The 25,310-nt window shown below is 41.4% G+C and overlaps 2 protein-coding genes across 7 annotated transcripts in view; one reads left to right on the forward strand and one right to left on the reverse strand.

Moving 5' to 3' along the window:
- The window catches only part of CCDC3 (coiled-coil domain containing 3), a 169,366-nt gene that overhangs the window by 126,284 nt on the left and 17,772 nt on the right, over positions 1 to 25,310 (reverse strand). For 3 of the 4 annotated variants that reach the window (XR_001516441.2, XM_025043424.1, XM_025043423.1), the window contains exons 3-4: positions 14,421 to 14,492; positions 8,293 to 8,402 (exon numbers count right to left, since the gene is read on the reverse strand). The gene's annotated coding sequence lies outside the window, so the exon portion shown is untranslated. Of the gene's footprint in view, positions 1 to 8,292; positions 8,949 to 14,420; positions 14,493 to 25,310 lie in introns of those variants that run through there. The other variant, XM_015585579.2, reaches the window with a different exon arrangement.
- The window catches only part of OPTN (optineurin), a 35,740-nt gene continuing 13,056 nt past the window's right edge, over positions 2,627 to 25,310 (forward strand). For 2 of the 3 annotated variants that reach the window (XM_006906967.3, XM_015585673.2), the window contains exons 1-7: positions 2,628 to 2,793; positions 8,958 to 9,134; positions 9,898 to 10,100; positions 14,023 to 14,205; positions 16,113 to 16,186; positions 17,998 to 18,132; positions 24,481 to 24,583. In XM_006906967.3, coding sequence (XP_006907029.1) covers positions 8,969 to 9,134; positions 9,898 to 10,100; positions 14,023 to 14,205; positions 16,113 to 16,186; positions 17,998 to 18,132; positions 24,481 to 24,583 — 864 coding nt within the window. In that variant the 5' untranslated portion in view covers positions 2,628 to 2,793; positions 8,958 to 8,968. Of the gene's footprint in view, positions 2,794 to 8,957; positions 9,135 to 9,897; positions 10,101 to 14,022; positions 14,206 to 16,112; positions 16,187 to 17,997; positions 18,133 to 24,480; positions 24,584 to 25,310 lie in introns of all 3 variants that reach the window. The other variant, XM_006906968.3, reaches the window with a different exon arrangement.

Consider the following 25,310-nt stretch of genomic DNA (forward strand, 5'->3'; position numbering starts at 1 on the left):
TATCCTTCTCTAGGGCCACGCAAAAATCCAGAAGGGCCTCTGGTACCATTGGAATTGCCCATTTATTCTTTAGCCTATTAACCTGGATGCTGATACCCTCATTGTCCAACATACAGGTCCTTCTACAGAGAAGGCAATATTTCCAATGACAAGCGTGGACTCTAGGATCTGCCCAAGCTGTGGAACCAGGTTCCCAAGGTGCAGGAGATGCATCACATAGCTGTGTGATACATGTACTTGCGATGTGTCCTCGTGCTGCAGGGGCTGAGGTTTGAGTCCTAGATGCTCAGGAGACCACCATTCCCTAACCCCTCCACTCTGGGGGGAGTCATTCTTCCTTCTAACTGCGGTGAAAGGCCCCCTGCCCCATCCCGCCTAACTCCCTGCTCCCCCAGGACACCTGGGATAGACAAGGTATTTAGTGAGAAAGGGTCTTTTCAAAAGACTAGAAGAGAGGTTGGTCCTCCAAGAATCCTGCTAATGCCCTTGAGGTAAGAAACACAAAAGGATTAGCTGCCTTCTTCAGACGGACGGGTCTAGGCGGAGCACAGAGCTCATTTACATAAACAAATGAATATCTCACTAAATACCCTACCACAAAACTACATCAGTGAACAACTAAAAGTGTGTAACGATTTCGGTTTTCTTAGGGGCACGTAGAGTCTACCTGCTCGGAAGTGTGAGTGGAAGGAGGCACCACCTGGACTATTCAGGCTGAGAAACAGCTGGCTCTACAGTAGCTATAACAATACAACACCATGCTCCAGGCATTGTTCTGAGTGTTTTACACGTATTATTCTTTTAATCCTCACCATGACTTTAGGCAGTTGGTACTATAGACTTGAAGCCTTTGGCGCAAACTCTGATTCAGAATTCAGAATTTTTTGGATTTTAGCAAGGTGATACATGCATGTAATTCATATAACAGAGCTCCCCAAAAGGATCTGAGGCAGCTCTCATACAAAATAATTAATGTGCCATCAACAAAACAAATAAGGAATTGCAAATGGTCTAAATAAAGACTGTAAAAGGCTTTACAGAGTTTAGCTCAGATTTTGCCTCCAAATGAAATAAGAAAGGCTTTGGTTATTGAGACTTTGGGGATTTTGGACCTGTATTATAGCCCCCATTTTATAGATAAGAGAATAAGGCACAGAACGAATAGATAATTTGTCCGAGGTTGCTCAGCTTAGAAGCGCAGGGGTGCTCAGTGCTTTAGAGCCCCCCACCCCCCGCTGGGAGCAAGTGGGTCAGGAGAAAACTCCCTTGACCACCTTCTCTAGCAGAAACTCACCCCCCACCTTCCCCACTGCAGCTGGGCAGCCCCTGTATGACCTCCATCCACCCCGCCCGCACTCCAGCTTCTCTGCCACTCAGTTTATCTCACATTAACAGGGTTTAAAATAGAAGGAAGCCCAGTGGAGTGTGACTCACCCCAGGTACCCCTAACAGACCCAGGAGGGACCCTCTGGAATTGGGTCATGGGGCAGTTACTGACTGGCAGCTGTCCCTGCTCTGTTCCAGGGGCTAACTTCAGGATGGTGTGAAGGACCAGGCAGGGGGAGCGGCCTGGAACAGGAGGTCTAGACAGCGAAGCTGAGACGAACCCTTCCGGGATGCCAGGAAACAGAGCACCCCACTCTCTTCCCACTTGTATTGGGATTCCCCGCTCCCATTTCCTTCCCACCAATGAGCAGCCTGGATGAGCAACCACGTGCTGCTTATTCCCACTGATTTCGGCGATGTCAACGCCTTCATTCTTAAATCCAGCTCTTCCCCGTATAATATCCTCCCTCGTCTTCAGCACAACCCTGCTCCCAGACTCTCTTCCAGACCACCTGCAGCCCCGTCCTGATTTCTGCTTTCTTCTCGGCGGGGTGTACCAGCTGCACAGCCTTGACCGAACCTTGACCTTGCGATCAGATGCCTTTTGTGTCGGGTGTGGGCGTCCTTGCTCATTCCTTATTAGGGTGCTTGGGATGCAAACTAGGGCGCTTCTCCTCCCCCCCTTTCTGGTCTTGTTTCCTCCCTTTTAATTCTGTCTAATCCGGGGGCATCTTCCTTCTTCTGGTCCAGTAAAGCAATACTCCTGCTTTCCAGGTACAATCCAGGTCAATCTCTTAAACCCCCTGGTGAGGCATCTAGGTCTCAATGGTTGGCCTGTTCCCAGGTAGCAAGAGCCAAAGAAGCATCCCGCAGGCTTTTTGTTTTTAAAGGTCTATTTTAAGGCCAAAATCGGGTGGAAAGCCATGCATGCTCAGTTAACTATATCCGTATGTAAGGCTTTTAACTGAGATCGAAGCCTGATTCCAGGGATGCCTGGGACCGTCCTGCTCTTTCCATGGGGCGCAGCGACCCCTTGTGGATCTGGTCTTCTACAGGAAGCTGAGCGGGGAAAGCCGACTCCACACATTTGGTTTAATTCGAAATTTATTTTGATTAACGCCGTCGGTCACACTGACATCTTGGTGCAATCCGCATGGCCCCGCGTCTTTGCCTGGCTCCTGCCCGAGCCCCGGCAGGCGAAGAGGAAAGGGACGCTTGGGGCGGGGCCTGGCAAGGGGCGGGGCCCAGGAAATTCCCCGCGGAGGCGGGGAGGCCCGCGCGGCAGTCAGCTGAGCGCCGCTGGGCGGGGTCGCGAGGCAGCACGTCAGCCTGAGGCTTCCCGAGTCCCCGCCGCCGCCCTCCGGCCGGTCTGCGAGCGACATCTGCATCCGGGTCCGGAGGCCTCCCCCAGCGGGCACGATGCCGAGGAAGCAGTGACCCGGAGAGAGGCGGGAGCGCGGGCGCCAGGTGAGCCGGGGCAGGGGCTGGGCAGGGGCCGGGCAGGGGCTGGGCGAGGCGGCGGCTCCTTTTCTGCCCTGGAAGCTGTTCCCGCAGGCCCCGTCCCTGCGACCCTGAGTCACTAGGGGTGTGGGTGTCGAGGGGTAGGGAGTCCTCTCCGATGGAAGGGTTTACGAGTCCTCGCCGATCCTGACCTGGTGTGAAAAGGCAGCGGGGGTGGCCGCCCAAAGCGCCCTTCCCCCTTTTTTACTGGCCTGGCCGGCCGCAGGTGACTTCCTCTGTAGGTCACCAAGGTGGTTTAAGGTGACACGCTCCCGCAGGTTGGGAATGATTATACATCTAGTTCCTTATTATAAGGGAAGTGGATAAGGGTACACCTTTGGAAGACTTTAAGAACTAAAAACTAGCTTTTATGAGCCCAGGAACCCTAAGAAACAAGTGACCTCTCTAAGGTGGTGCGATACTGAACGGCTGAAAGGAATCTTCATAAACAGTTATGTCTAAAACGTGTGTATGCATGTGTGTGAGGATATATGCATACATACATACATACACATAAATGCGTACATACATATGCATGTATACATCCATCCATCCATATAGAGAGAGAGATAATATAAATATTTGATGAGGCTGAGGAATTGTTTTTACTCTCGGAGACTGATCAACCGAAAGCAGTAAACATCCCTGAGAGAAAAGGAAAAAGGGGTTCTGGTCTGCCTCCTCTACCAGGAAAACTGTGATGTGGAAATGTATGTCACAGGGCTGTATGCCACAGGATGAAATGGAAAACCAAAGCCGTAGTACAGTAAGGTGGTGTTAGGACATCAAAACCTCAGATCTGGTTAAGCAAGTGGCACTATTAACAGAAGAACCCCCCACCCCCACCCCCATTGTGCTTTGCCCAGTTTGTGGTGGGCTGGAGAGTTCCTGAGCAGCCACCAAGGCGGGGACTGCCCTGGAATGGACTAGGCAAGTGAAGTTTAAACATAGCCTGTAGAGAGAGGACAATAATTAGAGCCTTTGGGACAAATGATCTGTTTTCTACTGGGCCAGTTTTAGTCGTTCTTCATATACTGTGGACAACGTTATAAAAGTCATATCTTTTTTTTTGTAATTGACCTCAGGTTGCATCTTATGCTACGGATTCCTACTAAACCCTCCAAAAAACAAAAATAAACTTTATTCTTGAAAGGAAGTGGTTACTATATTTATTACTTTACCATGGAACCTCCTCCCTTAAGTAGAGGTACATGGGTACTCTCTTCTCTGAGCCCTGCTTTTCGTGAATTTTATAAAGACTTAGACTGCTTGATATGTTCTTTGGACTTTATGGAATAGTAAATCCAAAGGAAAAAGGAAAAAACTTAAACTTTGTTTTTTGAAAGTAAAATCTATTTCAGAAAGAAAAAAATTAAATTTTTATTGTTTTCACTTCGACATGTGTATAAGGATTAAATAACAGAATATGTGTTATGAAATAATATCCAGATGCCTTTGTAGTGATATAAAAAACAGTACTAATCTTCAAAATAAGTTTTAAAAGTTGTGTTTAAGAATCGAAGTGAGTGCCATGGAACTGTAGAAAAACTCAAAATATTAGCATGCCGGGTTTATCACCTACACAGCGGGAAGTGTTTTACTAGTGTTAGACTTTAAAATAGCTTCTTAAACTATATTTTCATTTCATTTCAACATTTACTGAGAGGCTGCTGTGTGCCAGTCTCTAGGAAGAATAAGATAGAGACCTTGGCTTAAGTTTGATGGGGAGATGGACCGGCATGGAATGATTACAGTACTTTGCAGAAAAGGGCCAAGGAGGTGGAACACATCAAGTGCTATTTGTTTCACCGAGGAAAGAATAGGACATCTATTTGAGCTGGATGGACATTGTGGGTGTTTGCCAGGGCAAAAAGAGGCCATTCATTTCAAGCACAGGGCAGAACACACATACAAGGGCACAGAAGCAAAAGACTACAGGGAATAGTGAGCTCTGTAATGTGCCCTGAGTATAAGTGGCATGGCGACAGGTGATACCAGTGGGTAAGTAGGGTCCAGACCCTGAAAGGCTATGTTTGTCTCACTCAGGCGCTGGAACTCTGCCTTGTATGGGAAGGGTTTTAAGCAGGTGGATGAGCTCGTACTGGGAAAGAAACCATGCAGGCAGTGGGACTGTGATGGAAATTGATAAGAGATCATGTAGGAGGCTGTGAAATTTCATTCAGCAAGTATTTGTTGAACCCTCATATATGTCAGGTAATATCCTGGTGCTGTGGACAAAGTAGGCCAGAATCCTGTACTCTGTGGAGTGCAACACTGCTATAGTTCAGACAAGACAAGAAGGGCCTGACCTATGCTGGTGAGGATGGAGAGGAGGTGGAAATGACAGCATTTGGTGACCCATTAGACTTGGGGGAAGAGGGAATGGGAAGAATCAGGCATAACTCCCAGGTTCCTGCCTGGAGTGATGAGGTGAAATCTAATCTACTTTCTGTATGTTAGCAAATTATGAAATCAGAATACCATTTCTGGCATAAAAGGTGAGGTTCTTTTTGTTTTGTTTTGTTTTGTTTTTTACCCTCTTAGTAAGATACATGTTTTGAGTTCTTTTTCCAGGATAGTGATAGGTTTAGTTGATGGAATCTTAGAACCTTAGCTTCCTTGTGAACCCAAACCAGAATTTGCCAATAGCCAGCACTGTCTCTGATCAACAAATAGGTTTTCACTGTTCAAAACTGACTTATCCACATGCGGATTGAACCTTGAATACTTAATCAACAGATCTGGAGAATCAGCCACACCAAGGCAGTGGCCTAAGCTTATTCTGTATTATGCCACTGGTCCAATGTCCAGTGGGTGGAATTCAGTACAAGGCGGATTAAAGTTCAATACAAAATGACTTTCTGGCAGTCAGAGCCACCCTGTAATAGAATGGGCAGTTGCCTGCTAAAGTCATTGAGCAGACTGTCTGTCATTGAAGTCATTCAAGCCTGGTCTATATGACCATCTGCTGTGGAAACTGGACAAGACATTCTTGCAGCAAATGAGGGATCGGACTGAATCCTTTTTAAGGCCAACTCAGGAATGAGATTTAAGGTCATGCCTACAAAGTCAAGTCATTGCTATAATTACTTGACCTCTGGAATTAAGAACGATAAAACATATAATCGAATTCAAATAGCAGATCTGGGAATAAATCTAGGAGAGTTTACTTTTGATTTTTTACCTTCCAAGTAGTTCTCATTCTTCTTCATTGGTAAAATCTGGACAAATCCTGTGCTAAATCAATTTGCCCTTCTGTAGTTAAATATCACCTTCGCTTACAATGACACATTTCAGATCCAGATTAGTTGGGCTTTTATGAGAAATTCTGTTATTAGACAGAACCTTGGAATAAATGGTTTAGTTCCAATTTCCATAACCTTTGAAGGTGTGTGCAAGGATTTATAACGCATCTCTGTGTTTGCTTAATTAAAAGTAGCTCAAGGTGATGTTAAAAACAGAATTCAGCTTCCTGTAACTGGCATTCTACAAATAGACATTTCACACTTGCACTGTATTGTGATAACTCATAATGATGCCCCCCAAATATTCTAAAATCCAGAAGTGCTCTATGAGTCACCAAAAATCAATTCAATTGCTTTTAGTAAAATTTTGGTAATAATTTACGTGCTTATAATTTTGGTATTTACATGCTTATTAATGGCATAATATATACTTACTTTTTATTTACTATGACATTTGCATATCCAAATAAGTTTTTCTAACAAAGCTGGATAACAAAGAATTTACTATAATGAGGACAGGTATGTGCCTTATTTGTGAGAAGGGGGGCATGGCCATGAGGGTGCTAGGGTGTATGTGTTGAACAGTGTGGGTCGGACTGTGAACTTGCTAGAAGCTTAAGAACACTTTGAGTGAGCAACCATAATGGTTGTCATTTGCCAGACAGGTCGATACACCATCACAAGATGCCAGGTGACTTCTGAAGGTCATACATTTGGGTAGTGCCACCCAGTGTTTTTCCTACTGTCTCCCTTAGCATAACCTTGCTTTTTTTTTTTTTTTTTTGTATCCTTATAAAATCTGGACAACCTGAAAAAGTGAGAAGCACTGATGTGACAACTAGAACCAGTTTAACTTTCTTTCTTATGTTTGTGTCTAAACACTTGGTGGGGGTATAAAGGAAAGCCAAGGAGGAAAAATACCTGTGTAATCTTGAAGGGAAAAGCTCTCGCTCTTTTCTTCTCTCCCCTCCCCTCCCCTCCCCTCCTCCACCTTCTCTCTCTTCTCCCCTTTTCTTCTCTTTCCCCTCTCTTAGAAAAACCATTAGGAAGAAATGTGTGCATATAATAAAATGAAACCAAACACATCTGTAGATGTTTGCTGAGACACTTTTTAAAATAACATCTGTTAAATGTTTCCATTTACTTTTTCCGAGTATAGCATAATCATTGAATACCTGAGGAAATTTAATGTGGACAAGTAAATAATACAGATTACAAGGATTTTATCTTTAGGTCTATTACCTAGAATTTTAGTATTCCTCTGCAAAATAAATGGGATCACTGTTATTAAGTAAAAACCCATTTTTATGAAACGTTAGCACCAGCATCATTCTGTGCAACAATGAATTTTATGGAAAGCTATAAGCTGGCTTTATTCACATTATTTTTATCCAAATTACTTTATGCAAAACAATTCAGATTATTTCATTGGAGAAGACAAAAGCAGCCCACTCTCGTCACCTGATGCTAGGAGAGAACACCCTTCAGCATTATTCCTCTTTTCTAAATGAACTGGGATGTGTAAAACACACATGCTTTCACTGGGCTCACAGTTGAATGCTATGCTTTATCAGTGTTTCTTACTTCCTGAACTTGCCATCCTCATTAACGAATTTCATGAGAATGCCTTTCCTTGTGCTAGGTGCCCTAAGGAGTAGTCACGCAGGCGACAGTGTTGGCGCCTGCTGTCCCATCAATAGTGGCACCACCTCTGATTACCTACAAGTCCCTTCAGACCAAAGGCAGGTCGCCAGCCTCTCGGTTTCCAGGGAGGCCACCTCCAGTTGGATTGAGAAGAGGCACCATCCTGCACTCGTGTATTTGGTGGCATTTTATTATATGGGCACTACGAGAGCACTCATAGATGTTATGATACAGTGACTTATCAGCAAGTGTATTTCTCTCATCTCCCAGTGACTGATTGACTGACTGCAGTTCTTCATGAAAAGGCTTATCATCACCATGAAGTATGAAAAAGAAAATGTTTGCCTGTAGCATGTATCCAGTCATGAGAGGAGATTTCTATGTTTGCCCAGGGGGTAGGCCATACAGAAGTGGGGTTGGGATACACTTGTCTCTTATTTATTTCCACTTTGACGATTCTACACAAAGTGGTATGCTTTAAAGTCTCAGAATATGCAATAACTAAGCAAGATTTCCTAGTCTTTTTAGTGTGCTTCACAAAATTATCGAATATTGAAGGCTAAATATTCAGTCATACCTTTATCGTATTACAGGTCTGGGTCTGGAATCATCCTTGATACTTGGTCGTGCCTCTTGTTAAGTAACCTTGGACGGCCCATAAGACCTCAGTGAACCTGGCTCTGTCACCTGTAAAACAGATAACTGGTTGGGGTCAGTGAAAATTTCTTCAGTGAAGAAACCGATGTGTCTGGTGCAGTGATTCAGTGTAGCAAGCATCCAAAATGTTAGTTCTCCCTTCTTATCAAAAGATACAAGAAATAAAATACAGAGATTAACAGTTTCATTGAGATATAATTAGCATACCATACAATTCACCCAAAATATAGAGATTTGAGTTTAAAGATTTGCAATGGAAAATCAACTTAATGAGACTCTGCCCCGTCTGCAAACATAGGTGGGACTCCTCTTGAACGACTGTGTTAGGGTTCCTCCTCTTCCGCCTCCATTTCCCGGCTCCTCACTGTGCCCCTTAGGCACCCACGTCCACAGATGTACACATGCACATGCTGAAATTAGGATACTTTTTTTTTCGTTTAAAAGAATCAGAAATGTTCAAAATACAATTGGAGAGGAAGTAGGCAACTTTTGGAAAACTGATTAGCAATTGCTGATGGATTTGGGGGACTCACAGGGACCCCTTGCAGAGGACAGCTATATTGTCAGCGTGTAACTTTTCCGTAGAAACTGCTGTCATGTCCCATCAACCACTTAGCTGCCTGACTGAAAAGGGAGACAGCCCCAATGAAAGCACGGGAAATGGACCCCCCAATCTGGCTCACCCTAACCTGGACACATTCACCCCAGAGGAGCTGCTGCAGCAGATGAAAGAGCTCTTGACTGAGAACCATCAGCTGAAAGGTGAGCAGTACCAGGTCCCACGTGTCTCCATTCACCTGGACCTTCCTGTAACAAGGCTTGTAGGTGAACTCCTTACTCTCTCTCTCTGGTTCCCTGGGTCCAGAAAGAGCACAGAGTTTAGCTTTTAGTAAGGCTAAAACTGTTGCCATGGTTTATTTTTGGGTACAGGTAAGAATAAAAAGTATTTTATATATCTCGAGGAAATGGCACAATGGCATTTTGTCCATTTAAAAGGGGAAAAAAAAGACAGGCTGCTGTTACTACAGAGTTAGTCCAAAGTACTACCTCATCAAGAGGAAGCATTCTGATGTCTCAAGCCGTGGCCTTGGGCAGGACCAGCTTTCGAGTCCGGGAGTAGTACCCATCACTCCATGGAATTATTCATAGGTATCTGCGCTGGGTGGAGGTACCCAAATCAGTTTATTTTCCTGAAACTCGTGAGGACTAGAAATAACATTAGAGCCACGAGTCTGGGAGTAGTACCCATCACTCCATGGAATTATTCATAGGTATCTGCGCTGGGTGGAGGTACCCAAATCAGTTTATTTTCCTGAAACTCGTGAGGACTAGAAATAACTTTAGAGCCGCTAGTCCTGCCTGGAAGCGAAAACCGCTCGTCTCGCTGTAGTCTTTTTCTAGCGGACCCTCGGGCCTGGCCCAGCATGAGTCACAGCCTCGTGGTCGAGGGGTCTGGGGGCGGTCTGATCCATTAAACCAGTCCAGTCTCCTGGTGTGTGATACCCTCACTCTGAACCCCATACAGAAGCCATGAAGTTAAATAACCAAGCTATGAAAGGGCGATTTGAGGAGCTTTCAGCCTGGACGGAGAAGCAGAAGGAAGAACGCCTCTTTTTTGAGATCCAGAGCAAAGAAGCCAAAGAGCGCCTAATGGCTTTGAGTCATGAAAATGAAAAACTGAAGGAAGAACTCGGCAAACTAAAAGGGAAAACAGAAAGGTCATTTGAGGTGAGCAGACTGATCAGTTGTGATTTTATTTTATGATTATTTGTAGTGGACTCTTATTTGTCTAGATTTCTAGATCAAAACCTTTCTTGATTCAGGCTAGGCAGCCGTTTTCCATTATGTTGAAAGAAGTGTTCTTGTTGAGAAGATTGGTTGCAGTTTTAAGAGTCATAAATAATTTCCATTGGGAGAAAGAAATGTGTAAAACTTTGACCATATTGATTACAGTCAAAAGAATGTTGTGATTCTAAGCCAGTATTTTGTATTGATTATAGACAGTACAGAAGGACCTCCACCTAGAACCATCCAAGGGTATGTCTTTGATATAAAATTACATTAAAAAATCTGTTACTCAGAATTTTTACTCATTGACCTTGTCCTTCCTCTCAGTTTAAGATAGATTCCTCACTTTACATTTTAATTTACGTCTGAAGAATGGTTTGGCAAATGTCATGTTGTGAGGGAAGATTATATAGGATCACCATGTTTTCATTGACCCAAAGAACCTGAGAAAGATGCTCACAACCGAGAGTGGGTGTCAAATACTCTAGTGAAAAACAAATCAGAACACATGCGAAGCCCCTGCCCATACTCGAAAGCTCGCTGGGCACTGTTTTTTTAGACAGACGTCTGCTATTCATTTTCTTCCAAAGCCAGAAGTAAGCGACTCTTTGGAGGGTAGAGCGCTGGGTGGGCGGAGTGTAATCCCAGACATCAGTAATTTTTCTTGAGATTTTACCTTGAACTTTGTTGATCTCTAATTTCTTGAATGGATGAAGGATACAAAGAAAGACATAAATGGAAAGAAAATAATGAAAAGGGGATGATATGGAATAAAGGACGAAAAGTTGTTTAGAAAAATATCATAGTTTATATCAATGAACTACTTATCAGCTCTTGCTCATGGGACAATGAAAGCATTCAGCTTTAATACATTTATATTTGTATTAGAAAGGTTTCACTATCGATAAGGTTTTTCACACCTGACGTTTCAACTGTGTTGTAGTTCAAAGAGCATTAAGTCACTTTTGGGGGAGGAGGGGACCGTTCTCATTATCTAAGTATTTTTGAGGTACAGTACTGTGAAGAAGTGGTCACCTGAGATATACATTTTCTTTTCTCTGGAGGAAAAATATCTCACACTGTTTTCCTCCTTTGGCTTTTGGGATGTGAGCTGACAGCTGGCTTTAGCCTGCTAGGGCCTATCATACTGAAGCCGAAAAGGAAGCTTCCAGAAGCAGTCTGTCTGTCTGAAATGGTCTGCCTGTAGGTTTTCCTACAGGTCCCAGTATTGGAAGAAGTTGAGAACAGAAGCTGGAGCTTGGAACAGCTTGTTTCAGTACAGATGGTCAGTTGAACTGAGTTACAAGCAGGACTCAGAAACGAGTCCTTGGAACAAAGGACTTGGGTGTTTAGGACAAAGAGACACATATGGCTCTTTAATATCCTTGGTCATCGGCCTTCTCCCCGTAAACTGTGCCTCCCGGGCTGACCCCTTGCCTCCCCACCTCTTCCTTATTTTTATTTCATGGACCATTTGAGGTGAGTTTTAGGCCCTCATCATCCTGACTAAGTAAAGCTCTCAAGGCCTTGGACTTGTCTCCCTCACGCTGGCTCATCTCTGGTGCTGTTTCCCCAGGGACTGCCCCCTTTCCCGCCCCAAGTCATCAGGGATTTTCAGGGTTCTGTCCAGCTTAAGCAGAGGGGCTTGAGAATTTCTCTAGACATCTGCCTTTGAGCCTCAGGGTGAAGCTGAGGCATTAATGGTTCTGTCCGATTTCATTGACTTATACATCACAATGTCTCTACAGAGTACTTTTTAACTTTTAATTGCAGGTTGCTAGGCAGATGTCATTAGATAAGACTTATTTTCTTGGATTATAAAGTTGCATATCGACCTGGGCACATTGTCAGGACAGTAGGCTAGAGACATCATGCAAATACACAGAAAGACTGAGAAGTTGCTGTGTTGCACGAAGGTCAATGGTAAGTGCTCAAAAGTGATGACAGCCTAACAAATAGTGGAGCTGGGGTTGAGATCCTGGAGGGTAAACTGTGGGAGTTCTAGTCCAGGAAGTCAGTGAAAAGACTCTCAGTGGTAAAATGGAGAGAAATTTAAAGTGTTATCTTACAAGGTGTTTATGGCCAAATAAATAGATTTGTAACTTCCTAAGGATAATTAAGAGATGCTCACAGCTATGAAAAAGAAAGTCAGCCTCACAGTCCGAGATCTTAGTGTCATGGCCTTGTGTCCCTGGTCCTCAGACACTTGTTTAAAATTCTTTCCAGGAACATACTTTTACAAGGAGACAGAAAAATCAAATGGAGTCCTTCCTAAACCTCTTTAAAATAAAACAAAATTCTATTTCCTACCTTTATGCCAAGTTGGTTTTTAAAAACCCATTCCATAAAATGTTCTCGGTGAGGCCAGTGGGTAAATGTAAAGATTCCAAATGGGCACAGTTCTGCCCTTTCTGCCTGCTTCCGGCTTCAGGCTCAGCAGGACCTCTCCTTGTCTGTTTTCATTATTTTACATGGACGTTTCCTTGGCATGCGCCACTGCTAAGAGAGACTGCACAGGCTTTCAGCCCTTCCTTCTAGATCTGACTCTTCCATTTCACAAGGAGCTGCTTTTCTCTGAGGCCTATGGTATTTCCCTCACAAAGGCAGTGCTCCAAAAGAAGGCAGAGCATGATCTCAATGCCGTGAGGGACACCACCGTGCTGCAAGTTGATACCTGTCCTACAGTTTTTAGTATTTTACGGATGAACTGGTAGACGAAGATGTTGTGGTCCAGACACATGCCCTTCGGGTACTTTTTAATTCCACTGTAAGCCTTAGGGCCTGTTTACCATTCCTTAGGAAATTTATCACAGAGAAGATATACGTGTATGTGTGTGCCAATTTTTTAATGTGTTGCATCCTCTGATAATCTCAAGTGTATATATTTCTGGTGGGGCTGTACCCACGAGAGCAGTGAAAGCTTCCTGAGGAGGAAATCAGAAAGGTTGAGAAGGTTACAGCTGGAAGAGACCAGAGACCATGTGGCACCATGTCTTTCTTTCTAACTCAAGCAAATTAAGGCGAAGACGCTAAGTGTGTCTGCTCAAGGCAACACAGGCACCACTCAGCAGAGCATGGGCTCAAGTCTGTCCTCGCACCCAAGTAAAACCAAGCATCTAACTAGGGTCTTTCTCTCCTGACTTTGTCAAATGCGGTCACTGCAACAGGATGAACACAACACGTCCTTGACCTTAGTGAAATAGTAACGTCTATTATTAGTGTTTATAGAGGCTGAATTTTTTTTTTTTTATCTCTTGTACCAGCCCCTGAATTTTCAATTTGATTATTTCTCAACAGACTTATGTTTAGCACCCTTAAAACACCAACACAGAGTATTGTAGCACCCAAACTATACACCTAGGAGAATTCTGGACCTTTCATTGTGTTTTGCCATTATTGTACCAAGTGATGTCCTTTGTGCTCTGGCTTCTAGACATGATGGGTATGGGGAGGGTGGAGTGGGTATACATTTCGGGGAGGAAAAAAGAGGCAAGAGGTGGCGTTGTGGCAGCTTTCTGTCCTTATATTCTGAGATTCTGGACAACTTACAAGTCTACCTTTGCCGAAGTCTGGTTGATTATTTTTATATCAGATTATTCCAGCATGCTGAGGAAGCCTTGCTTTCTTGTCATGAAGTTATTTTAATTTTCTATTACTCAAATATAATAAAGTAATATAAAAATGTTCATTTTAAATGTTATGTCAAAATAAATTGCCAAGGGAAAACTAGAATTTTCTACCGTAAAGCATAAGGGATGAAGACGTTGAGAAACTGCCTTGCCGGTGGGTGTGGAGCAGTCGAGTGTGACGGCTGGATTCTTGGTTCGATTTGTTAATTTGCTTTGCTTCTTGTCACTTCCAGGACCCCACTGGGGACCCGAGGGTCCCCAAGGCAGAAGCAGACCAGGAAATGGAACAGCTAAAGACCCAGGTGGTGCGGCTTCAAGCTGAAAAGGCAGATCTGCTTGGCATTGTGTCCGAACTGCAGCTCAAGCTGAACGCAGGTGGCCCCTCTGAAGACTCCTTTGTTGAAATTAGGATGGCTGTGAGTGTTCTGGCTTTGGTTTTGTTTTAAGCAAATTACAAAACCTCACCTGGACAGTTGATACAAACACCACCATATCTTTTCAACACAGGGAAGCCAGGTAGTGGGGGAATTTCAGTGTAGCAAAGATAAACTGGCTCTCATTTTTTAAGTATAACATAATGCTTGTAAGTTATCTATCACATAATGCTCGAAATGGAAAAATATCGATTTACCTTTTACGACAAGAGATGGTCCTTCTTTTTTCCAATGTGTCTTGACAAATCAGACATTTAACTGTGACTGACCTAAAAAAAACAAATAAATAAAGCATTAACTTTTTCAGACCAGGTCTCAAAGCCGTGTTCAGCATTTCACTCAGGTGAACACAATCGCTGAATCATGATCAGTAAACCAATGGCCTTAAAACTTTTTAATAATAGAATCATCTTTTCAAACAAGGTCTTCTAAGGAACTGTGGTTTATTAGAAGAAGTGGAGAAAGGTAGGAGCAGAGGTGCCTGGTCATGGGTGGAGGGATGTCTCGGCTTCTCTAACAGCAGCTGCTTGGGGACCTCTGGGAACAGAGTTTGAAGCTGGTGTTATCAAACTCGCGTTTATGTGCCACCAAAATGAAGTGAGCTGAGCGAGGTGGCAGGTCCTGACCCATAAGAAGCATCTGTCACGGCTGTGTCTGGGTGTGTGGCAGTCCTACTAAAGAAGTGGATGAATCAGGGAGGGCCCTCTCCTTCGCTGCAGAAGTGAGAAAACCGCATGAGAGTAAAATCCTCTGTCATACACACTATCGTTTTAGCTTTGTCAAAGTGCATGTAAAGGACAAGAGATTAATTGCGTCTCTGAAGAGAAAAATGTACCTTATAGATAAGGGAGCAACTTGCAAAAAGCTTAACTACTGGATGTGTCTGAAATATTAGAACATGACTTTTACTTTCTAATTCATTTGCTGCACTGAAGTTAGAGATAGAAAATGGCTGTTAATAACCTTGCCCTTCATGCCCTCTAATAAATTTTAGATGCCTATTTAATAGTGGCCAAAATCAAGAGAATTAAAATACCATTTGAAAAGCACACTTTGCCAGAATACCCTTTCTGCAAATGACTGGATTATGAAACACAAATTCAGTCAGAGTGTTAACCTTCTGCAAATAACTGATAAAATTCAGGAAGCCCAAAGAGCACAGCAGAAGTTTTCACATCAGGGTATGCGGTTGGCATAATATGTTCCCTCACTGATGAGTGGCAGTTATTTTTAGTGTAAACTTGTTTTTCTTGCCTTGCTTCTGTGAACTGGAAAATACTGCCCAAGATTTAGGAAGGGTATCACAATAAAAATTATCCAGAACCATCTCTGTGCATTTTTGGAAGATTTTCCCAGTAGCTCATTGAACGGAAACGTCCTTCAAATCATTTAAGTGGTCTTAATACTCTTGTTTCGTAAATGGCCCGAGATGCATAGCATTTCTAATAGGAGACAACTTTGTGCCTCTTTTTCAACTTTGCTTCAGCAACTTGAGTTCTAGCATTTTGCATTTTAAAGGACTGTACAGGGAAGGTATGTGGAGTTGTCACTAGCTCTACGTGAACTTAACCTAGGGAAGAGGAGAACTGCCAAAGAGAGAGAGAAGGAGATAAGTTTTCATGTTATGGGGTTAGGCTGACTATGCTGAATGAGAGGAGGCTGACCTTCGTCTAGACATTTATAATCCTGACGTGGCACGTGGGCGAGAGAAGGGGACATTTCTATTCCATGTGAGTGACCAAATTTAAACATCTCACATTTAAATGTCTGGTATATTCCTTGGGTTGCAGGTCATCAGAATTCTTGATCTTTTGCCTTTTTCTCTTTTGATAGAGAATTTGTCTTGCAGACATTATTATGTTAAATCCCTTTCATTTCTGCTTTTACAGGAAGGAGAGGCAGATGTGGCAGTGAAAGAAATCAAGACAAGTCCTGGGCCCACAAGAACTGATTCCAGGGACACGTAAGTGAGGAAAGGCTGGGGCTGTTGGACAGGCAGCCTGGACAGTCTTGTCACTTCCAGTGATGGGCCGGAAAAATCACTTCTTATTAAGTTATACCAGGACCTTTCAAAAATGTTCAGTTTGAACGCTGTTGCAGCCAAAGCTGGCAGAGAATAAAAACAATGTTTGGTGCCTTTTAGGGCTAACTAACCCTCACCACTCAAAGTGTTCCATCTCCATCAGATCAGAAGGGAAAACAAACTTGTTTTCCATTAAAAGACCCGTGTTTCCTAATTTGCATGCCCGTGCAATTTGATCTGGACCAGGCTGCCCCGCTTGATAAGTGGGGTGCTTCCACTTTCTCTGCCCTGTTCATTCCTGTACAAGCCAAGGTGACTAATACTACTGAGTATAATCTCCTATAACAATGATTGTTACTGCCCTGAGTCACTGGGTGATTCTTGAAAGTGCCCAGATAGCTTATCTGTGGGATCTCCAGTTGCTATGTCCCATGTAGATAGTAGGAAGCAGACCTCTTAAATGGCAGGGGGACTCTGAGGAGGAGATGGCAGTGGAACCTGGCCCCTGAGACTCTTTCATGTAGCAGTCCCCCAGAATGGGTTGTCAGTGCATCCTCCGTCAGCAGGTTACTTTATGTTAGTCTACTTAAAAGAGACAGTTATCTGAAAGTTTCTCTAAGGATCTCTTCCCTCATAGGCTTTTAGTATCTTTATTCCAAAACTTGATGAATGTATTTATAAAACATGAAAATGGGTTATTATTTTTTTTCTATTATGCTGCTAAGCCCTTGTATAAGGTAGAAAATAAATATTAAATAATATTCTTTCATGAAGCAGTACAGCTAAGGGGAATAAATGAGAGTTATTCCCTTTTTTTTTTTTTTTAGAAATTCCTCAACTTTCCCCCATATTGCTTTTTTTTTTTTTTTTTTAATAGCAGAAGACTGCTGGAAGTGGTGGGAAGGAAGAAAGCCTTGTTTGAAATTTCTAAGCCACTTCCTCCTCATTTATATCCACATGCACAGACCACTTTCTCTTCCAAGCCAGACAGCTGTTTTCAGGGTGGTTGCTTTTTTTTTTTTTTTCAGTTTCTTTATCTTGTTTGAAAGCATATTAAGGAGTTAGAGATTGATTTCTAGGTTTACAGTTTGAGCTTTGGAGTTGGGAACAGGGATTTAATCCTGGCTGTTTTCACACGTGTGAACTTCAGTAGATTACTGCAAGAGTGGCTGCCATTAGCATCAGCACAGTCGTCGGAATGTTTAGCTGTTATAGCAGCAGTCTGTCTCTGCACGCCTCTTGATTTAATCAGATTGTGACACTGAGAAAAATATATGACATACCAACAGTATCTACATTTCTCTGCTCTAATTATTTGACTTTCTTCTCTCAACTTGAGAATGTGATGGCTTCTGTCACATTGGAGAAAGGCCAGCGGTCTGCACGTCACCTCAGGCAGCACGTGTGCTTAAGCACCTTGACTGTGGTCCTCTTTGGGTCTAGTTTTCTAGGGCAGCCGGGCATCAGAGACCAGGACTTCCTCTGCTCCGCTGTTTCTGTGAGTCGTGTGGTCTGCTGTGGTGGGCACAGTGACCACTCAGAGGAAGTGAGCACATGCAGTGTAAGGCCGTTAGTCCCCACTCCTTCCCTGGAAAGCACGGAGGGCCAGCTGTGCTTGGTTAGGAAGTGAGTATTCATTGGAGAGTGTTCCAGAAGGCAGTTCCTGTAAGTTGGCTCCAGTTATATCCTTAGACTTGGACATTTTTGTTTTCTGATGAAAACCTTTTAACCTTTATGCCATCTTGATGTAGGAGCAGATCTGTAGAAGGTGCCAGGAATTATTTGGAATCCGAGGAATTAACTGTGAGCCAGCTCCTGCTTTGTCTGAGGGAAGGAAACCAGAAGGTGGAGAGACTCGAGAACGCCCTTAAGGAAGCCAGAGAAAGGTATGGAATAGGTAACTTGAGATATGCATACATTGCTTTTTAAACAGATTTCTCGAGATGTAGTTAAAATACTATACAGTTCATCCATTTAAAGTGTACTTTTCAATGAGTTTTAGAATAGTCACAGAGTTATGTAGCCATTATCACATTGTAATTTGAGAATGTTTTCTCCCAAATAAGAAACCCAGTACCCATTAGCATTCATTCCTCATCCTTTCCAGTAATCTACTTTCCGCCTCTATAGATTTACCTGTTACAGACATCTCATATAAATGGAATCATACAATACGTGGTATTTTGTCATTGGCTTATGCTACGTAGCATAATGTTTTCACAGTTCATCCATGCTGTAGCACGTACCAGTTCTTCATTCCTTTTTGTTACCGAATAATCTTCCATTGTTTGACAGCATTTTGTTTTTTCATCAGTTGGTGAACATTTGGGCTGTTCCCACTTTTTGCCTATCATGAATAATGTTTGCTCTGTACATTCATGCAATTTTTTGTGTGGACGTATTTTTTTAATTCTTGGGGCTGTATACCCAGGAGTGGAATTGCTGGGTTATATGGTAACTCTGTGTTTACTATTTTGAGGAACTACCAAACTGTTTTCCACAGTGGCTGCACCATTTTCCATTCCCACTAGCACAGTATGAGGATTCCCTTGTCTCCATATCCTCCGTATCCATATGTGTCTTTTTCATTATAGCCATCCTCATAGATGTGAAATAGTATCTCATTGTGGTTTTATTTCCCAGATGACTAATATTGAGTATCTTTTCATGTTGGCCATTTGTATATCTTCTTTGAAGAAGTAACTTTTCAAATCCTTTGCCCATTTGAAAAAAATCATATTGTCTTTTTGAGTTCATTATATATTCTGGATACAAGTCCTTTTTGAGATTTTTGATTTGCAGATATTTCCTCCTATTCTGCGGATTATCTTTTCACTCCATGATAGTATCATTTGTAGCACAAATTTTTTTTTATTTTTATGTAGTCCAATTATCTATTTTTTCTTTTGTCTCTTGTGCTTTTGATGTCGTATCTAAGAAACCATTGACTACTCCAAGATCATAAAGATTCAGTCCTATGTTTCTCATAAGAATATTATACTTTTAAGACTTACATTTAAGTCTGTGGTCCATTTTGAGGTGTTTTTTTTTTTATGGTGTGAGGTAGGAGTCCAAATTCATTCTTTTGCATATGGATATTGTCCCAGCACCATTTGTTAAAGAGACTATTATTTCCGTATTGAATTGCCATTGCCTTGCCAATCATGTGCATGTCATGTTTTGTTTATGGGTACTACACTATCTTGATTACTAAAGTTTTGTAATACATTTTGAAATTGGGAAGTGTGAGTCATCTATTTTCTTCTTTTAAAAGATAGTTTTGGCTATTCTGGATCCCTTGCATTTCTATATAAATTATCAGCTGTGAGTTTTTCATAGTTGCTTTTATCAGGTTGATAAACTCCCTTTTATTACATTTTTTATCATGAAACGTCTGGATTTTGTTAAATGTTTTTTATGTTTCTATGGAGATGATTTTTTTTTTTTAAACCTTCATTAATATGATGTAATACATTGATTTTCAGATGTTTAAACCAACCTTTCATTCCTGGATATATCCCACTTGATTATGCTATATAATCCTTTTTATATGTTGCTGGTTTGGATTCTATTATTTTGTTAAGGATTTTTACCTCTATATTATTCATAAGCAATATTGGTCTGTAGTTTTCTGTTCTCGTGATCTTTGTCTGGTTTTGGCCTCATAGATTGTGGTACACACACGCGCGCACACACATGCGCGCGCACACACACACACACACATACACTTTCGGATAAAATTTATCTTATAGAGGTGTGAAGTCAATGAATTTCTATGTGGAAATGCTCTTTTTAGAACTGCAAAGTGCTAGACCATACAAGACATAAGGGAGGTTATACAGTAGTTTTAGGGTTCCCATGATTGCAACATTTAATCATAAATATACTATGACATAATTAATTCTCTCAGACAGTATAAATTGCTCATTAATCTTAAAATTATAGAACTATTAGAAGCACTTTCTTACTAAAGAAGTTTAAAATTTAAACTATAGGAAGATACATTCTTAAAAATAAAAAACACAAGTTATTTATTCAGAATGAGGTTAATCTGAAAGACACATCAGCATTTACCCAATGACTTGTTTGTCACCTCTTTTCAAAAGTGAAAAGGGCAGGGAGAAGGGTAGGTTTTTACCCCATATCCTACTGCTTAGAAAAGTTCAGAGGTTGGCCTCTAGGAAACTAGTAACATGTATTCTAATGGAGTAAAGTATTTGTCCTGCCTTTTTGACAAATCCCAAATCATAGTAATAATGCACAGATATGTACATAAATAAAAGCATCCTTTTTATATCTTGTTACAGCTGATTTTTAAAAGGAAGATGTTATGCTTTAAAACTCATGAGTAACCAGTACGTTTGTATTTCACAGGCATGTTTCCTCTCCTGAGTTCTGTACACCTTTCTAAATGTCAAGTTTAGCCAGTCATTCATCCTTACTTAAATGACACGATTAGCTTTAAAAATTAAAGTGTGAGCTTAGGAACTTGCTAATTACACACCCTGATCTTTCATATGATATATATGTATAGTTCCTGCTTTCAAAACAATTAAAGCTTTCTGCCTGGAGGCTCACAGGCATGGCTCTTCAGATGGCAGCTAGGAAGTCAGGCCTGCTTTGAGATAGAGGTTATACTCTCGCACCTTGAACAGCCTGTAAAGGGTCCCTTTCTCAGTTGCATTAAAACTCTGCTTTTTGAGCCAGCCTTCTCTCAGTATTTAATGGTTGGCAAGTCAGTGATTAGTTGCCATGACTGATATTCTGTATGTGGGTATCAGGATGATGACTTCCTCCTAGCTAAGGTAGGACTGAAACCTAGAAATAAAATCACTGATACCTGAACAACCTGGCTTAGTTTACACACTACGTAGGATATGATGAAAACACATTCCAAGACCTAGCATGTCTTTCTAAATAAGTTAGTCTGCAATCGTTTTCATTAGTTATGAGAAATAGGGGTATAAATAGTCTAAAATTTATTCTGAAAAGTTTTAGGTGGTCTTTGGGGAGAGGGAACAGTAGATTTGTCATTCTTTCATTGTTTGCCTAGATTAACGTTACATAATATGTATTTTCTAAACAAACTTTAACTGACAGCCATTAAAGAGAGGGAAAGTATGTAGGAAGTGTGGCCCAGGAAAAACTGAGAGGTAGCAGGGGAAAGTCAGCCCAAGATGGAAAATTTGCCCTAGAAAATTAAGATAAGCTGTAATGCAAATGTAGGTCAATACGCTGAGGATATACAAGTGGTGGGATAAGCTCTCCGTCAACCTTGAACCAAATGGCTCTTAACCCACTTACTTGCTTAGCTGGGAACAATGCCTGTGCACCAGTTAGGTTTGGAAATTCGTAACAGATACCAGTATTGTTTGTTTTACTTTATCATCACTAAGTATTTTTAAAAATCAGTTTTGCGTTCACATAGTTTAAAAAATTGGTTGTTCTACCAGCTTCTTATGGAAAAATAGCAACTCCTTGACCACAGCCCCCTCCTGCTGCCCAGACAACCACTTCAACATATTTAGCTGTTTCTTTCGAAATTTACTTCCATATAGCAGGCTTAAATTGCTACTTAAAATCTCCCCCTATTTTACATATAATCTACTGACCTCCGACTATGAAAGGTGGAGATTTAACTGTCTTTCACCCCCATCATCGTCATCACAAACACGTACCTCTGGCCTTTCTTCCCCTCCTGAAATTGATGACAGTACACTGAAATTTAGTTAGATCACTAGAATCAGTGTTTACATTATTATGTGCGTGTGCGTGCGCGCACACACACATACACAGAGTTCTCAGTGAAGCTGTGCTCTATGCCTTGACCACTTTTTCTTTTTTATACTTTTTTTTATGTCTATGCATAATTACCTTTTTAAAATTTGATAATTTACCCATACTCTTCTACAATGAGGAAATCTCTCAGTTATACTCAAACATGTTAGTACTATTTGGTAGTATTCTCTTCGTGAAGACTTTTCCCCTAGAGTCTGGCTTCCTTGCTTTCTGGGTCCTGCTGTATTGCAGACACCTTGGAATCTCCCTTTGCCCTCATCCTGTGGAATTCCCTCAGTTCACCTGTGTTGGATCACCTGTTCCCTGAATCCAGTACCTTTCTCACTCTTAAATTTTTTTTTTTTTCAAATAGAGCTTACCACATCTCCACTAATTTACTAAGAAAGACTACCTGGGGAGTATATTTTCTGAGATCTGTAGACCTGAAAATGTCTCTACCTTCACACTTTATGGATAGTTTAGCTAGATGTAAAATTCTGTACTGGATATAATTTTATCTCTGAATTTTGAAAGCATTAATTCACTGTATTCTAGCCCCGGATGTCACTGCTAAGATATCCATTGCTATTCTGATTTTTAATCTTCAGGAATGAAGTTTCTCATGAGCTTTGGTGTGAGCCTATTTTTCATCCATTTGTTCTGGATACTCTTGGGCTCTTTCTGTAAACTCGTGTCCCTCAGTTCTGAAAAATGATCTTGAATTAATTTAGGGATAATCTCTTACCCTTGATTTTCTCTGTTCTCTCTTTCTAGCACTGTTTTTACTTTGAATTGGCTCTCCTGGACCCATCCTCCAATTTTCTTAACTGTGTTCCCCTTCTCTCTCTCTCTCTCTCTCTCTCTCTCTCTCTCTCTCTCTCTCTCTCTCTCTCTCTCTTTCTCTCTTCTCCTTTCTGATACATTTGATCAACTTTCATCTTCCTTTTTTTGGAGGGAGAGGGGGTTCTTTGAATGTTTTTTTTATAGTGTTACATTTTGTTATGTTATAGTGTTTACTGTGTCTCTAAGGATATTAATGACTGTTCTTTGGAAGTTCCTCCTCCCCTCTCCCCCCTAGCATACTCTAATTTCAGTGAGTTGCTTTTTTTTCTTTTTGGTTTACTTTTATATGTTTAATTTTAAGGTTTGCCTCAAGTGTCTCGTTATCTTGGCTGCCTGATCAGATTTAAGAGGGGGAGTTAGAAGCTAACTGAAGTGCTGTGTGCATGTGTAGGGAGATCTAGCTGAGATCCTCATGTCAGAAACTTTAAATCTTTTCCCTCCTGCTGGTCACATACGCCAGAGGAGACTCTTCCAGGCTCTTGTCTGGGAGAAGTTTTTCTAGATGCCCGGGTTATTGAGATGAGTAGGACAAGAAGACTGAGGGTCTCAGTATTCTATGTGTGAGCTCCCGTGTTTTCAGTAGGGAACTCAAGCCCTCAACTCTGATTAATGTCTCTGAATCCAAAGACCCTTGATTTTATGGTCTTATAGTCCTTCTTAAACATGCACCACCTTTATCCCCATATCCAGAGGTCCCTGTTGTCACTGACTCCTGAGCCTTTTGAGTGCTACAGTGCTGGCTCTCTCTACTGTTAGCTTCAGATCCAGCTTTCTTGGGCTTCCAACTCAGTCCCCACTCATACCTATGCTTCCCAAATCTTCTTGCTATTCTCTCTCCCTTTCTCTTTGTTCTTGTAGGTGTATGGCTTTTTAAAAGTCATTTTAGTGAGGGTTGGGATGAGAGAAAAATCCCATGCATATGTACAATCTACCATCTTTAACCACAAGTCTCTGTTTCATTTGTATAAGGATGGCTTTCATGTGATTATGATTTAGTGGGAGAATATTGCTACATTTGTTTATTTTTATGGACTTGTAAATTTAAATGGGTCCAAAAAGAAAAAGTCTTTCCTTCTTCACTGAATTCTTATAAAGGATACACACACTCATGTAACACACACGCATGCACATGTATACACACCCAAAAACACATTAAAAAAATATTTCTGAGTATTATACTTACATGAAAAAAGGTAGTGTTTTTCAATGTCCAGGGTGAGATATCTCTTACTTCTGAATGCATTCATCTCTTAAATCTGTTCTAACCAATTTTAGGATAAACACTAAACTAAAGCTAATATAGTGAATGCAAAGAGTTTTTTTTTTATTAATTTTATGTCAGTATACTTTTTTTTAACTAAATTATTGGGGTGACATTGATCAACAAAATCCTATAAGCTCCAAGTGTACAATTCAACAATATGTCATATATATATATCATTGTGTGTTTACCGCCCATAGTTAGCTTTCTGTCACCACATATTTGACAAAGAGATTTTGAAAACCCCTGGTCCTTTATCCAAATTTTGAACAATGTTCTTTTAAGTGCTTCTGCAATTGTTATTCTTGAAGCCAAAGAGAAAGTAACTTTTCTATACCCCCTAATTTTTTAGAGTTTCATATTTTGAAAAGAAAGCCAACGATCGTTCTGAGATCGAGACGCAGACAGAGGGGAGCACAGAAAAAGAGACAGAAGAGGAGAAAGGCACAGAAACTGTGGGTACTAAGATTCTGAGACTGCTCTCACATCCCCAGCAGACATGAGTAGTGTAAAACCTGGAGTCAAGTCTTGTGACGTGTCACTGGCTTTAGAAATATAGAAATCACTTTCGCGTTGAATGTTTTCTTTTTCTTTCACATTTCCTTATCCTGATTTGAATTTCATTCACTGTAAATTGTAGTGAGATGTATTCCTATCCTAGGCGATTGTAGGAAATCACTGCTCTCTCTCTTCTTGACTGATTTCCTCTCCTGAATTCCTGAGAAAGGAATGCTAAATGAGAAAGGAATGTTATCCACTTTATAATGAGATAATCTGAGGATATGGCTCAGAAACTTAAGAAGGAAAAGATCTTGGTTCTAGCCCACTACTGCTTCACATAAAATAGTTTGAATGAGAAAAACTCATGTTTATATAGTCACTATACCCTGGCAACTCACCTTCTGTCTTGGAGTCTGCAAATACAGTCTTAAACCTAGGGAAAGTAGATGAAGCCAGGAAGCTGTAAGAGCCACAGCAGCCTATGCGAAAGACATTTACATGAAATACTCACTTTAGCTAATTCATTTATTCGTCAAATGTATATTGAATGCCTACTGTATGCCGAGTACTGGGCTAAGACCACTACTTTCTAGAGAATGGAGAACATTTAAAACTGAAATGAAGAGACGACCTGTGAGTAATAGTACCCAGTTAACTAAACTAATTTGACAGCCCATAATA

Source organism: Pteropus alecto, unplaced genomic scaffold, assembly GCF_000325575.1.
Source record: "Pteropus alecto unplaced genomic scaffold, ASM32557v1 scaffold11, whole genome shotgun sequence".
Lineage (NCBI taxonomy): Eukaryota > Metazoa > Chordata > Mammalia > Chiroptera > Pteropodidae > Pteropus > Pteropus alecto.